The sequence below is a fragment of the Danio rerio genome, chromosome 6 (genome assembly GCF_052040795.2).
Source record: "Danio rerio strain M-AB ecotype USA chromosome 6, GRCz13ab, whole genome shotgun sequence".
Lineage (NCBI taxonomy): Eukaryota > Metazoa > Chordata > Actinopteri > Cypriniformes > Danionidae > Danio > Danio rerio.
In genome coordinates this window covers 40,565,064-40,580,684 of record NC_141026.1, presented here as the reverse complement: position 1 = coordinate 40,580,684, position 15,621 = coordinate 40,565,064, and the positions used below count along the sequence as shown (strand labels likewise).

Sequence of the window (15,621 nt, the reverse complement as noted above, 5' to 3'; positions counted from 1 at the left end):
CAGGGAAAGCCATGGAACAAACCCCATGGATCATGGAAACAAACACATATGAGCCTTCAATACTGTGTGCTGTGCGTGGACGCGGTTTCACAGCTTAGCGGGTCTGGACAGAACATGCTGTCATGAGCACACGTGCTGCTGATGATGTGACAATAAAAGTAATTTGATTTGAATGATTAAGAAGCAAGGACTTCTCATAGGAAAAGAAAACTCAGCTATGAATAATAACCCGACAAGTAATCTCTGGACAGGCAGATGAGCGATATGTCACATATCTTGATCCTGCCCCAAAAATTATTTTAAACCAGCTCACAAAAGCTCTAATTTATCCAGTTTTTCCCACAATTAAAGCTGACAGGGGCTAACGTTGTTTTAATTGATGCACAACAAACAAAAATCTGTTAAAATCTCAAAACAAGTACTTGAGGGTTTCTTGAACCTTTAAAATGATCCATTGTATAATGAGTTATTAGTGTTTATTAACTCCAATTCAAATGTATTGGAGGATTAGACAGGTTTTGCACAGAGGTAACAATTATGTTTCACATAGTGGGGCTAAAGCAAAGTAAAAAGAAATACTAAAGGCGAAGAACATGGATCATTTCATCTGTGGAAAATGCATTTCTTTCTCATTTATGATTTCTCTCTGTTTTGTTTTTAGCTGTTTGATTGTCTGTGTTGTGGGACCGAACGCATATTACAAAATTATTCAATTGATAAAGCTTTAGATAGAGCTGATTTTTTAGATGGTAGATTGAAGGAGATCATCAATCAAACATTAATGACTCTGAGAGGAAATGACTCGGAGCGTGTCATTTAGAAATCAATGGTGGAGCTATTGTAGCTTGCCTACAATAGACTCTGCCCAGTGTTGCATTTCCTAACAGTGCAAACCATTAAAAGGGCCTTTCACCGCTCACTAACGCGCACATTGTTTCCGGAAAAGTGATCAGCAGTAAGGTTTTTCTTCTGCCTTCTTTTTCCTGCTGAGATGGAAAGGAGCACCTTAGCTGCCATGAAAAAGCAGGGCAAAACAGTTTCACCACCCACATTCTAAAAGTGGAATGCAGTCTACAGTCTTTTATTAGAGTTAAAAAGGAGGTTATGAGACCGAACAAAAGGGAGATGTTCTAGAAACTGTCAAATCTTCTGAAAGATCTGCCATGTTTTTAAAATAACTTCTTAGCTTGAGCTCGATGTTGAGGCAAATGCTGCAGTAGGCAAACATGCATTGTAAAAATGTAAAGAATATTTTTGTTTTATATATTGTTTTTAAAAATACAGTTTCACAATTAATAATTATAAATAAATGTCCATTTAGTCCATTTATTAATCTGGGGTTGCCACAGTGGAATAAACCGCCAACTTATCCAACATACGTTCTACCCAGCAGATGCCCTTCCACCTGCAACCCATCACTGGGAAACACCCATACACTCTCATTCACACACATACACTACAGACAATTCGGCTTACCCAATTCACTTATACCGCATTTCTTTGGACTTGTGGGGGAAACCGGAGCACGAAGAGAACATGCAAACTCCACACAGAAATGCCAACTTGCCCAGCCGGGAGTGGAACTAGTGACTTTTTTGCTGTGAGGTCAACGCAAGACACCTTAATTATATTTTAATTTAATAAAAACATCCTATAAAGTACTATTTTTAATATGTCTTCTAATGATTCTTGATTGAAATATATGACGAAGATTATGATATGAAGATTTTTTATTAGATAATCTTATGCTGAATGACATTTAATGTGCTTTTTCTATAAATTGTGGTTAAAATGCATGATAGGCAGTCTTTTCTGACTAGAAGAAAAAAATCGAATTTATAGGAAAAATACACTCACTGGCCACTTTATTAGGTACACTTGGACAATAGAAGATTGGAAAAACGTTGCGTGGTCTGATGAGTCTCGATTTCTTCTGCGACAGTCAGATGGTAGGCTCTAAATTTGGCATCAACAACATGAAAGCATGGAGGCAGTTCTGAAGGCAAAAGAGGGTCCAACCCAGTACTAATAAGGTGTACCTAATTAAGTGCAAGTGTATAAAGCCTGTATTGCTCTTTTATTGTCTTGATTCTTTTTGACCCAGATACTTCTAGAACTAAAAACTGCATTACAATATCAGCTCTTTAATATTTAAGGAAACCTAATATTTTAGCCTAACCTAATGTTTTAAGCATTGTACATTATTTATAATCAAACCCACTGTTGTGCTAGCACGGAATCGGCCAGTGTTACTTACGGACACAGACTTCTGTCTGAACGCTCTTGTGAAATTTGTAAGACAGCCAAGGGAAGGACAAAAATAATAATTTATGAGCCCTAATAGGCTATCACAGACCAAATAAAGCTCACCGTCAGGATAAAGCTATGAGCTCCTGTGATTTGTCAAGGCCCAAGTGCCACATCGTTTCGTCTCCACATCCAGCAATGCTGAGCTCAGCACTAAACCTTCAGTAAGTACACAGCGAGCTCTTCGCCTCCCATATGGCTGCTTTTGATAAAGTTGTGTGAGCTGGTCGAATGGAGGTTGAGTTTAGAGGACAGTCCTTCATTTCTCCAATACAGCAATTCATCATGGAGCTGTCAGAGATGAAGGCCCTGCGCTGATTAACCGGGGGAACAGCGCCTCACGTGTACTGTCTCATTAATTACATCCTCGTAGGATTTCCAGTCAGAGATCCGACTATGGGCCCTTCAACCTTAGATGCTGATGATGGGGGTTTTAAGCAGTTGGAGTCCTGTGGCAGTAAGCACCGATCGACCAGCCAGAAATCAGAATCGGACATTTTTTGCTTAAAACCTACTAAATGCCAATTGCCATTTTTCTGTGCACATTTGGCAATCAATATATCGACTCATCATGCAACACATGTACAGTACACCTCAATTATTTTGAGTGAAAAACTATGCAGTATATGGAGGTTCATTCCACTGTGGCGAACTCTGAAATAGAGACTAAGCAGGAGGAAAATGAATGAATGAATACAGTATATCGTCCATCGTGTTTACAAAAAATAAATGTCACTAACATTTTATCTGATTTGAGAGCCTCCTAGAAACAGTGTTTAGACTATAAAATAGAAAAGGTTTCCCTAAAAACTAATGAAAGTTTGGAAAAAAAAAGTTGCTCAAATCTGCATTAGTTCGAAGCTGTAGCCCCCTTCCTTAACAGTGACAGTAAAAAATGTCATTTACATTCTACTACATCACCGGTGGCAATGGATTATATTTACTTAGCATCAAATTGCGGAATCTAAATACCCTTGTATAATTATTATATAATCAGGGTTGTAAAATGGTTTTAAAATGACAATAATATCATTTATTTTAATAATTTGTGTGACAATATACTGAGAAAAAAATATTGTAACCAGCCTGGGAACCAGACAGTTTTCATTGTTTTAATTTGGCCGATGTCTGTTTCAGACTTACTAACTACACTGCAACGATTTGATATGATTTGATTTCATTTGATTTCATTTGATTTGGCTTGATTTGACAAAGGACAGTGAGTGAGTGGTTGTATAATCAGAGTGGAGGCTTTAACAGAGGCCAGAGAAGGAGAATAGTTGTAGCAAAGACAGACGGGTTGTACTGGACTGCAGTGGCAGCCAAGGTGTTACCTTATGAGAATTTATACCCATTGAAAGTCATATTCTGCATTAACTTATCAAATTTAACAAATATTCAGCTGATTTTATATTTCAGTGATGTTTTCATCATTAAACAAAGACATTTGTTTGTGTTTGGGCATAGTTTTACATGTTTCAGAAAGTCGAATAATTAGCAGCATAAAGTTGAAGTCAAAATTATTAGCCCCCCTGAATTATTAGCACCCCTGGTTATTTTTTCCCCAATTTCTGTTCAACGGAGACAAGAACACATTTCTAAACATAATAGTTTTAATAACTCATCTCTAATAACTGATTTTTTTATCTTTGATATAATGACAGTAAATAATATTTCACTAGATATTTTTCTAGACACTTCTATACAGCTTAAAGGGCAATTTAAAGGCTTAACATAGGTTAACTAGGCAGGTTAGGGTAATTAGGCAAGTTTTTGTATAACAATGGTTTGTTCTATTGTTTGTTCTCTTTTTTTTTTTGGCTTAGTCCCTGATTTATCAGGGGTCGCCACAGTGGAATGAGCTGCCAACTATTCCAGCATATGTTTTATGTATATGTTTTTTAGCCACAACCCAGTGCTGGGAAACACCCATAGACTCTCTCATTCACACACGCAATCATATACTACGTCAAATTTAGTTAATCCAAATCTACCTATACCACATGTCTTTGGAAGAAACCAGCAAGAAATTCCACATGAACACAGGGAGAACATGCAAACTTCACACAGAAATGCCAACTGGCCCAGCCCGGACATTAACCAGCAATCTTCTTGCTGTGAGGTGACAGTACTAACCCATGAGCCACTGTGCCGTGTAATAAGTTGCCCACGACCATTCAAAATAGTTTGAGTTTATCTATATCTTTAAAATTTATAATAATGAAAATTTGACCATCCCTGTAATGCAGGGGTCACCAATCCTGGTCCTGGAGGGCCGGAGTCCCTGCAGGGTTTAGCTCCAACTTCCTCAACACACCTGCCTGGATGTTTCAAGTATACCAAGTAAGACCTTGATTAGCTTGTTCAGATGTGTTTGATTAGGGTTGGAGCTAAAATCTGCAGGACACCGGCCCTCCAGGAACAAGTTTGGTGACTTCTGCTGTAATGGATTGTACCATTTTATCAGCATATTCAGTCAGCTGTCTAAAACTAGCTTATACCAATAGACACCATGTTTGTATCTACATATAACTTGAAATAAAGTCAAATTAGATTCATAGTATGTATTTTACCGTATGTAATAGAGGTTTATGCCCACACATGGAACAGTAAGCTCAACTTTTTATGATCATTAATTTATTATGCAAACTTGTCACTGTTCTGCAAAATTCGTTATTTTGTTAAAACAAAAACAGGCCATCTTTGAGAGATGCAAAGTAAATGGTCAAACTACTTGCTCTTCAAACAACTGTACAGCAAAAGTACATTAAGAAAAATACAAGTTTGCAACATCAATCAGCTTTTCAGCCAAAAAACTCAATGAGCCTATAAGGTTCTAATGGCTGTGCCCGCTAGTATGTGATAGAATAAGGTCAATAATTGGCAACACTGAAAGGAAGTATTTCAAGTATCCATTGTTTTCCCAAAATGTAGATGGTATTTAGCATACACATTAAATATTAGAGCAGCTGCATTGTTTACAGCACCAAGGAAACAGTTATTCTCGCTGTTTTTAAGTGTCAACTACAGCAGTGAAATCACATTTTTATTTAGCCTGTCTGCCCCTTTTACAGATGTTTTTGGTGTAGCATAATTTCACAAAGCTCATCATTTTACTTTATATTTTGAAGTAATAGAATCTTTTTTATGTTGCAAAAATCAAGCCAATATCAGAATATGCCAATTTGCATATATAAATAAACCTGCAATCAGAAAACCCCCATTACTTATCAAACCCCTTCATTACTCTGTCAGTGCCGACATCTTATTGCTTGGGTTACACCAATAATGGGCTCCAGACGGGATGTCAAGGGGAAGATTTAATGACTACGGGGTGGCATAATAAGGCCTCCATCATGTATTATGGTAATGCTAGCTATGATCAGCCTTGATCTCATACAATTGCTGCTCTAAATGGCCTTTCTGATGACTTTTGCTTTAGCAGCCGCCATTGAACATTGATTCAAACAGACTTTCTGCAGTCAGCAGACACATGGTAGAATGTATTTCTTTGCATGGAATCTTCGGATTGTTTGATGGAGTAACAATAATTAAGTTGTTCATCATATTTTGTAACATTCAGGAATCTGATTCACATGAGCTGTCTCAGATATAATAAATTAATGTTCTTTATCTGCAAAATCCATCTACATCACTTTTACGCATTTAGCCTTTTCAGGAAAACTTATATTGTAGTGTTTCTAATGTGTTTTTTACAAGTGGTCCACCAGAGGGGGCTGCAGGATAGTAGATTCAGACACTGCAGAGTCACTGCAGTCTTATCATCATCCCCCCTCCCCTTTCATATCATTGTGAGGAATCCCCTAAATTATAAAGGCAACTTTTCAATTTCTTGTAGAAGGATTTATTTATTCTGAGCAATAACTTTTATTTTGAGAAGTAAAATGATTTAATTAGTTATTTAATGACAGTGTATTGTTTTCAAAAATAAATCATATTTTGTTACTGTAGTGACACCAGTTATTAAGTTCTTATATATAACATTTAAAATAGATATGTTTTGTAATATGTTTATATTAAGGAATATAAAATACTTTATATAATATACATATAAATAATAATAAGAACAAAAATAGTTGTATTAGGGATAATGTAGAGTTAAAGTCAGAATTATTAGCCCCGTTTATTTTTCCTTCCAATTTCTGATTAATAGAGAGAAGAGTTTTAACACGTTTTTGTACATATTAGTTTTAATAACTTCTTTTTAATAACTGATTAATTTTATCTTGCCATGATGACAGTAAATAATATTTTACTAAATATTTTTAAGACACTTCTATACAGCTTAAAGTGACATTTTAAAGGCTTAACTAGGTTAATAAGGTGAACTAGGCAGGTTAGGTTAGCTTTATACAAAACCATATTGTATAAAGATGGTTTGTTCTGTAAACTATCGGGAAAAAAAGCTTAAAGGAGCTAATAATATTGACCTGAAATAAAACTAGCTGAAATAAAACAAATAAGACTTTCTCCAGAAGAAAAAATATTATCTGACATACTGTGAAAATTTCCTTGCTCTGTTAAACATCTTTTGGGAAATATTTAAAAATAAAAACAAATTCAAAGGGGGGCTAATAGTTCTGACTTCAACTGTATTTATATTTAGAGTGATTTATTAATTATACACTCACTTTAATATATCTATATCTTTTTTTGTCTAACTAGATTACTGTAAGACGCATTGTATGTCTGAATAAAAAAAATGCTTTCAAGTTCATAAAAAGCATAATATTTTACAAAATTATTTCTTTACTTAATTTTATATACCAACTTTGTTTAAAATATATATTATTATATTAATATATGAAGTATATTATGAAGTGATTTATTATTTTATTTTATTTTTAATTTAATTTAATTTTTTAACTGTATCTGTGTACAGGTATACTAATTTGGATAGAACTGAAAGTAAACGCCTTACTCATTTTTTTCTCCTGTAGTCCTCAAATGTTCCAATAGGTGGCGATGCCAACTCAAAATCAGCACAGTATTATAAAATTTACTGTACAACTATATAAATCTATTAGAATCAAACATGAATGAAACATGAGAGTAACTGAAGAGGAAATGCCATTTGTATGTGTGTGTCGGTGAGATTGGTGTGTGTGTGTGTGTGTGTGTGTGTGTGTGTGTTTGTGTGTGTGTGTGTGTGGGGGGGGGTCATTAGAAGCAAAGCCAGATTTAGCAGTGCTTTGCTTCACCAGTTTGGCAGCATTCCTAGTTCTGGCACACGATGGCACCCTTGTTCTATAAATACATCTAAGAGCATTCAATATACACACTCAAGTTCAGTCTCCCTAATAATACACACCAGCTATTTTAGCTACATTAAGAGGATTTTCGGTAACACTTTACAAACAGGTACTTTTTAATAATGTTAATTATTGCATTTACTAACATGAACAAACAATGAACAATACATTTATTGCAGTATTTATTCATCTTCGATAATGCTAGTTAATAAAAATAAAGTCGTTCATTGTTAGTTCTCATTATTTCACAGAGCAATGACTACTGTAATGTGTACAAGCACAACTTTGGATTGTAATAATGCGTCTGTAAATATTGAACGATGATTAATGAATGCTTTGGAATTAGTGTTCATTCTTATTTCATGATAGTGAACACATTAACTCACAGTAACTAATGAAACCTTGTTGTAATGTGTGACTAAATTAGTTTCAATCAGTTATTTAGTGCTTTAGTGTGTGGCAGCAGTGAGTTAAGACATTTCTAAACTCTCCAGATAGTATCCATTCAATCATATCTTTATGTTTCATTCTTCAGATTGACCATATCAGCGGAGTGTCCAATGCAGTTGGAGGATTTCCCTATGGATGCCCATGCCTGCCCGCTCAAATTTGGCAGCTGTAAGTCTATGTTTTATGTTGAATGACAAAAATCCCCCTTGCCACTCATAAAAAAATCTTTGGTTCGTTTTTATTTTATAAACATATATATATATTGAAAAATCAGATTATAAGAAATCATAAGAAAAACACTCTGATGCTGAAATGTGTAGATCTTTCTTTACATCCATCTGTTATTCAGTTAAAACATGTGAATTTCAAACTTGAAAAATCCACAATTACCACACTTTCTCTCCAAAATAGCTGAATAGTACATTGGGTGTCTTAGTACAGCACAATATCATTTGTGTTATCCGAACAGACAGTAAAATAAACTTTCTTAACATTAAGAAAAAAAAAAACTGTTCCTTAAAAGGTCCTTTTTGGAACCCATGATACTTCTGTAAAATTTTATTTTACAGTCTCCTTGTTACATGTACATGTAAGAGTATTAACAGTACATTATGCATAATTACTTGAAGCTAAATCTAAACCAAACCCTAATCCTAATGCAGCTTCAGACTACACTCATTTTTTTTGGCTGTTACATCAAATGCATTTTTGACTCTAATTCATGTAATGCCATAGTGATACTGTACATATCAGACTACACATTCATTCATGACCAATCAGTGTTTGTTATATTTAACCACATTACCATATTTACCAGTTTGTTAGTTTTTTTGTAGTTTGTGATTCATGTTTTATTTTTTCAATTGATTTATGATTTTGAATTGGACTATGGGATTTAGGTCTGCACAATACATAATTTTAGCATCAATATCGCAATGTGTGCATCTGCAATAGTCACTTCACAAGATATTCAATGTTGAGTCACATGATTTGTAGAGTCACTGCTAAGCTTCACAGAGTGAAGGTTTATAATTTGCATGCAATTTTAAGGCCTGTGAATGAGCATTTCAAGAGTTTAAACCATTTGGGCACAAAAAGTATGATGTAACAAAGATTAATTGCATTTAATAATTTATACAAAGTTTATACAGATTATGCAAAAATTTTACTTAGAATTTCTGTATTGTTTCTTGTCCAAATATCTACATTTCAAAGTGAAAACAAGATTATTTTACGTAACCTTATGGCAGATCATTTGGCTAGAGGAAAAACTCTTCAAATTCTTTCTAAAGGTAAAAATTATACTATATGTTTACATAATCTTAGAGTTATTCCGATATTTGGACTAGAAACACTATAATAATTTCTTATACTTACATAGCACTTTTTGTGCACTCAAAGCGCTTTACACATAGGGGGGTATCTCCTCATCCACCACCAGTGTGCAGCATCCACCTAGATGATGCGACGGCAGACATATTGCGCCAGACCGCACACCACACACCACATACCAGCTGATTTGTGGAGAGGAGACACAGTGATGAAGCCAGTTGTGATATGGGGATGGTTAGGAGGCCATGATGGACAGAGGCCAGTGGGCAAATTTGGCCAGGATGCCAGGGTTAAACCCCTACTCTTTTTCGAAGGACATCCTGGAATTTTTAACGATCACATAGAGTCAGGAATTAGGTTTAACGTCTCATCCGAAAGACGGCGCTCACTGAGGAGTATAGAGTCCCCGTCGTATTAGGACCCACTCAGACCACAGGTTAGGCGCCCCCTTACAAGACATTGCAAAGCAAAAAAAGCATTGTTTGCATTGTTATTACTGTACCTAAATAATGTTAGCCTCCCCAGAAAACGGCCAAATAGAGCTATTCATCTTGTGGAACTGCATTTATATTGCAATATTTATTGCAGAAAAATAAAATATCGCAATACCGGATTTAGGGATGCACCAATTTGGATTTTTGGGCCGATATCAATAACCGAAAAGTCTTAAGATTTGGAGGTGGAAAACCGATATACTATAGCCGATAAATATACATATTTCAAAATGTTTTATTTTTAATTCAGTAAACAACTGTTGTTTCTGGTGCTGTAAAGGCTCTGTCAGCTCACTTTGTTATAAACGCACTCGTTATAATCATTAGAAATATGCCGATCAAACTGAATACTATTTTTCATCAACAACACATGGCAAGCAACGCGTTGATAATAGCAAATAATCATATTATATTACAAACAACCCAAGTTGTTTAGCATGTGTGCATCACTGCTATTATGCATATACAAGTAATATGTTTCCTGAGGCGATTTAAACCAAGATACACAATGGCACTCTATCAACCATATCTGCAAGGATAAGAAATATGGTTACTTACTGAGTAATTAACATATAGCAATAGCACATAAAGAAATTATGGACTTGGAAGGAATAAACAATGTGACAAAAGCTCAGTTTTAGTGCACTGGACAAGTCTGAACAAGTTCGACCCAAGCATATGCGAGACAGGCAGTTCTGTACAATTACATAACCTATCAGCTTAAAGATATCGACCCAATTTTGACATCGAACCGATAACAATAACATTAAAAATAGCATTTATCGGCCGATAACGAAATGGCCGCCAATATATTGTGCATCCCTAATGAGATTTTTCTGATATCCTGCAGCCCTAATGGGATCTTGACCTTTCTTATAATGTTTGATGTTGAAAATTTTGAAAGAGTGACCTTTATTAACATTTAAAAAAAAATGTTATATATTGTCTGGGGGGTTTGTAAATCATGACACACACACAAAAAAAACATACTTTTTCTGTCATTTTACAGACGTCACTATCTATACATTATATTATTATTATTATTATTATTATTATATATGCAACAAAAAAATTCCTTTTGTTAAATTGCAGAGTTGAATTTTCATCATCAAAAGTCAACAGAGCAGAGAAAAATATCTCATAATTCAATTCATAGTGGTAAATAAACAGAAATTGCATGCAAACCGTGAAATGTGGAACCTGTTAATTAATAGATATTTATTTGGCAACAGTTGTAGTTTTTCTCACTGGGTTTTTGTCATGACATTTTAGTGTCCTTTTTACCAAAATAAACAAAAATTGCATACTAACTTGGCCCACTTTAAACAGCTTGATGGACTGGTGTTTAGTCCAGTTTAGTCTCATTATCACATGGCAGGTGCTTTTGTCCAGGAGCAGGATTAAGATTATCACCTGCTGCTTGCAGAGAGGAGGGTGACTTGGGGACTGGATTAGGAGGAAGGTGTCCTGCCATCCCTCTCATACCCACTGCGTACAGACACACGCACACACAAAAGAAAGGCTTTTTCTCGTTAAGAAGCCAGGGATGACCTGAGATGAGCTCAGCTTTCTTTGATGTTACGGGCTATGCACAGAGAGTCTTTGGTTTAGGATTCTGAAGACAGACAGAACTCATTGATGCTGGGAGATTGTGCATATCCAAATACAATTTGAGGTTTAGTTTAAGTACATCACATGGGATTTTTGGCCGCTGTCTTATATATCGATTTACAAAAATACAGGTAGTTTACTGTAGTTAGGCAGTTACTGAAGGCTGTCAGTTTAAAGCTGTGGAACCTTTATAATTTTGTTTGTGGTATTTAATATTGCGTTATTTAAGATAATTTAATTCCCAAGTTTAATTGTTACCTGCAATTTATTTGAAAAATGTATTACTCCCTATAAAACATCCCCATAGAAACTGTTTATTATTTGTTTTTTTTATTACCTGTGTTTTGCATTGTGTGAGTCACATTGTGAAATGTCTGTAAAATTAACAGATGACATCCAGACTGAAAATTACAGTACATTTACTGATTTCACCTAGTTAAAGTTGCTCTTGGACTTCAACTTGCAAAGTTGCATAAGGCTTACGCTCTGCATGGGTACATCGAGGTTTAACAAATCAAAAATCAGCCGGCATAAGGTGACGTTTAATCTAATCTGGCCTGTGACCTAAAATGAGTCTGATGCCATGCATTTGGGCATCTCATAGTCTTCCCATTACAATTTGATGGATTGTTAAATTAGAACATCTACATGGTTAGAAGAATAGGATATAAAATGTAATCACTCTAAAATTAATTATACGGGCCGGCATGATTTGACCTGAATCCAAATTGGTATATGCAGACAAGCAACCTTACTACTACAACACGACTGTCTAAAAAAACATTTTGTTTAAAAGAAGAGAAGCTTGATATACTGAAAATATTTTAACAAGGCTTAGCAGTTCATTCAGTGATCCATTTTTTTTACCACTCTTGCTTTGTTCTCCCAATCGAGAAATACCTTGTGGGCAATAGGATATCCAACAACATTTACTCCTCTCATTGATTTTATCAATTGATTTATTATACATATTTTATAATAAAAGCAAGACCTACTTATACCACCATAAATATTTAATGAAGTTTGAGCACAACTGAATATTCACAGTCTTAACAAACACAAACTTTACTTGGGAGAAATCACTGCCTTTTGATATTTAGTCATTTGATGAGATTTTTTTTTCTCTGATTTGTAAGATTTCTAATTTTGCAATTTAAAACACCTTGTGAGCTATCTAAACTGTTTCAGATGGTATAAATGATTCATTATCAGGTGGTAAATTTAGGAGTCATGTTAAAGAACATACTTACACACGTCAAGTTCACACACTTGTTTAACACAATTTTCCTAGCAGGAGTTTCTCTATGTACAGAGAATTGGTGATTTAACTTGTAAATCGCATAACAAATGTGTTTACTTGAAGTATTGTGCTCTGTTATGTAAAGGGTTATATAAATTCTGTCTGCACTTAGCAGCTTTTGTTTGGCTCGTTGGAAAACAGTGACAGACGCCTGGTTTTAGCTGCTATCACAACCAGAATGCTTTAGAAAGGGAACGTAAAAACAGCAACATATCAGGGTTACAGTTGGTGTGCTTTATGCTAGGTTTATTGTTCTTCAACAGAACTCTTGTAGTTAATCTCAACAGACACAATGCTTATCTGTGGCAATGGCCATTATCCCATATGTGTAAGTACTTTCAGTGCTGACGAAAGCATACATTCAGAATTAATATAGTCAGTCAAGGATTTTCACAAAATAGCGCCTGGTGTGAAGCAGAGGGGATTTGTATCACCTTGAAAGGGTTTATTTTGAGGTAGAGACTGGCTGATAGTACAGTACATTATCCTACTTATAGCATGGCTAGACATGAATTATTGATTTGAGTTTAAATTATTTCATTGTGAGACTGGCGTGTGTCTACTGTAGGTAATGTGTATCAGACTGTATGACTGAAGGCCAGACTGTGGAATAGACAATGGGGGTGCTTTTAAATTATTATTTATGTATTCATTTTTATTACTCATACTACTTCAACAGTATCAATTTAAAATATTACTAAAAAGCGAACCATAACTCACTTCTATTCAACGCATTATCAATCTTCCCATATAAAGTGCAATCTTGCATATTTAGTTCCCAGACTATGATATATGTAATTATCACCATAAAAAAGGCCAAAGCACTCTGGTGTCCAGGGAAGAAGAAAAAGGAGAGAAGTTAAAGATAAACCAAAAAGCAGGGGTGTGAAAAGCATGTAATGAATGCCATGAATGAATGAATGAAAAAGTTGTAATAAAACTAGGTGAATATTAGATCTAAAAATTTAGAGGAGCAACACTGTCTGAAGTTCCAGAGATCAGAGGTTTTGGTACACCGTGTTATTTTTTTTCTTTAATAGTTTTTTGTTATACACCATGTTTAGTATTTTTAATTAAGTAATGTTTCTAGATCACTGGGCTATAGAGCTAAATTTTTGTAGAAGATTGCTGCTATTGACTAGAAGTCAAAATAAAGATTAAAGATTAGCCTTTTGTGTGCTATAAAGAAGTATCAGATTATCAGATTGAATTATTCTTGTTTTTTTAGTTTTTTTGTTTAAATTAAGCCATAATGTGGCTAAGGCAGCACTGTTATAGTTTTACTGAAAAAAAAAATTACTTTAAGAATCTAACATTAGCAAAAATAATGAATACTGTTAAAAATGCATTGTTGTCAGTTAGATCTTGTTAATAATTCAGCCAATTTGAATGGTATCACTTGATTGAATGGGCATTATCAGTGGTTATTAGCTGATAAACTGGCACAGTGATGTAAAAACAGATTTAACTTGGATCTGGAGTGTTAGTTTAGCTGATTAACCATGTGGATGGATGGCAACAGCCTTCTGACTAAGGCCCCTACTGGCCAATATCTATCAGCTGATAACCACTGATAACACCCATTCAACTGAGTGGTAATATTCAAAGCAGGTGAATAATAATAGTATTATTTTTTTTAAAGATGCCTTATTATATTTATTGCATCTATAGTTTTTTTTTCTGAAATAATCTTCGGTTGGAATTATAATTAGTTTAACAGTTTATATAAAAAAAGTAAAGGAAAAAAGGTTCTGAATTAAGGTTTGGATAATGATTATTGCTTGGAGGGGCTGTGAGGCAAAAGACAACAAGCACATTTTTTAAAAGAAAAGGAAAAAAATAAATTTGTAGTTTTTGTATAAATGGTTGAACACAATGATTAGTGCTCACATTGGCTGTGAGGCAAGAAGCAAAATTAAAAAATTAATTAGCATGGGCCAAATGTAGTTTAATCCAGTTATTATGCAGCAATAAAACTTGAATCGAGATTAGAAATAAAAATTAGTATTTTAGTTTAAATGTAGAGATTGTGGAAGCACAATCACTTCAAGTTCTACTTGACCTGCTCAGAGCATGATATAAACTGGCAATTTTGGCATGGGGGATGGGTACTAACAAGGATGCGAGACATCACAACCTGTAACGTCTGTCACTAGTGGACCTCTCGAGGTCAGGGGAGTAAGGGTTACTTGCACAGCTATCACAAACAAGCCACCTCACTCCTATCTGAATCACACAACAGGTTAACCCCTCGAGTTTAAACTGATGATTCAAGTTGTGAAGTAGGTGCCAACATGTCAACAGATGCAGACAGATGGCAGGCACAATAACAGATATGTTAAAGACTGCAGACTCTTTCGTCTGTCACTGGTGCACCAGTTGAGGTCATTGAAGTGAGATTTACTGGCGTAGTTTTCAATAGCTGGCATCTAGTTCATTTATTGCATGTTTACATTTACAGCTCTTACTAACCAGCCACTGTTACATTCTCTCCCTTAAACTTCACTCTCATCTGGTTTAGGGCACTAGTGTTCTTTTGAGGCCATGGAAATAAGATTTATTCACACAACTCTCACAAACTGGCCTTTGTTACTCACCCCCTAAACCTCACTCCAATCCGGGCCACGGCACCAATTAAATATATTTGGTTTTACATGAACCACCCTGAGTAGGATTTAAACAAGCAATTCTGGAATTAGAGACAAGCTAATAAATGTATTTTGCTAATGTGCCTCTTGAGGTGTGAAGAGTAAAGTATACTTGGACAGCTCTCACAAACTTACCTATGCAATATTTCATGCATTAACACCAACCACAGGAGGAAATTTTGTTTCGCCGTTTCCTGTCTCTCACT

General features: G+C 35.0%; 2 protein-coding genes across 4 annotated transcripts in view; one reads left to right on the top strand and one right to left on the bottom strand.

Moving 5' to 3' along the window:
• Positions 1 to 15,621, top strand: part of gabra5 (gamma-aminobutyric acid type A receptor subunit alpha5) — a 59,895-nt gene that overhangs the window by 16,419 nt on the left and 27,855 nt on the right. For both annotated transcript variants that reach the window (XM_087257627.1, XM_087257626.1), the window contains exon 7: positions 8,116 to 8,198. In XM_087257627.1, coding sequence (XP_087113753.1) covers positions 8,116 to 8,198 — 83 coding nt within the window. The remainder of the gene's footprint in view (positions 1 to 8,115; positions 8,199 to 15,621) is intronic.
• Positions 1 to 15,621, bottom strand: part of gabrb3 (gamma-aminobutyric acid type A receptor subunit beta3) — a 138,855-nt gene that overhangs the window by 111,220 nt on the left and 12,014 nt on the right. The gene's annotated exons all lie outside the window — the stretch shown is intronic.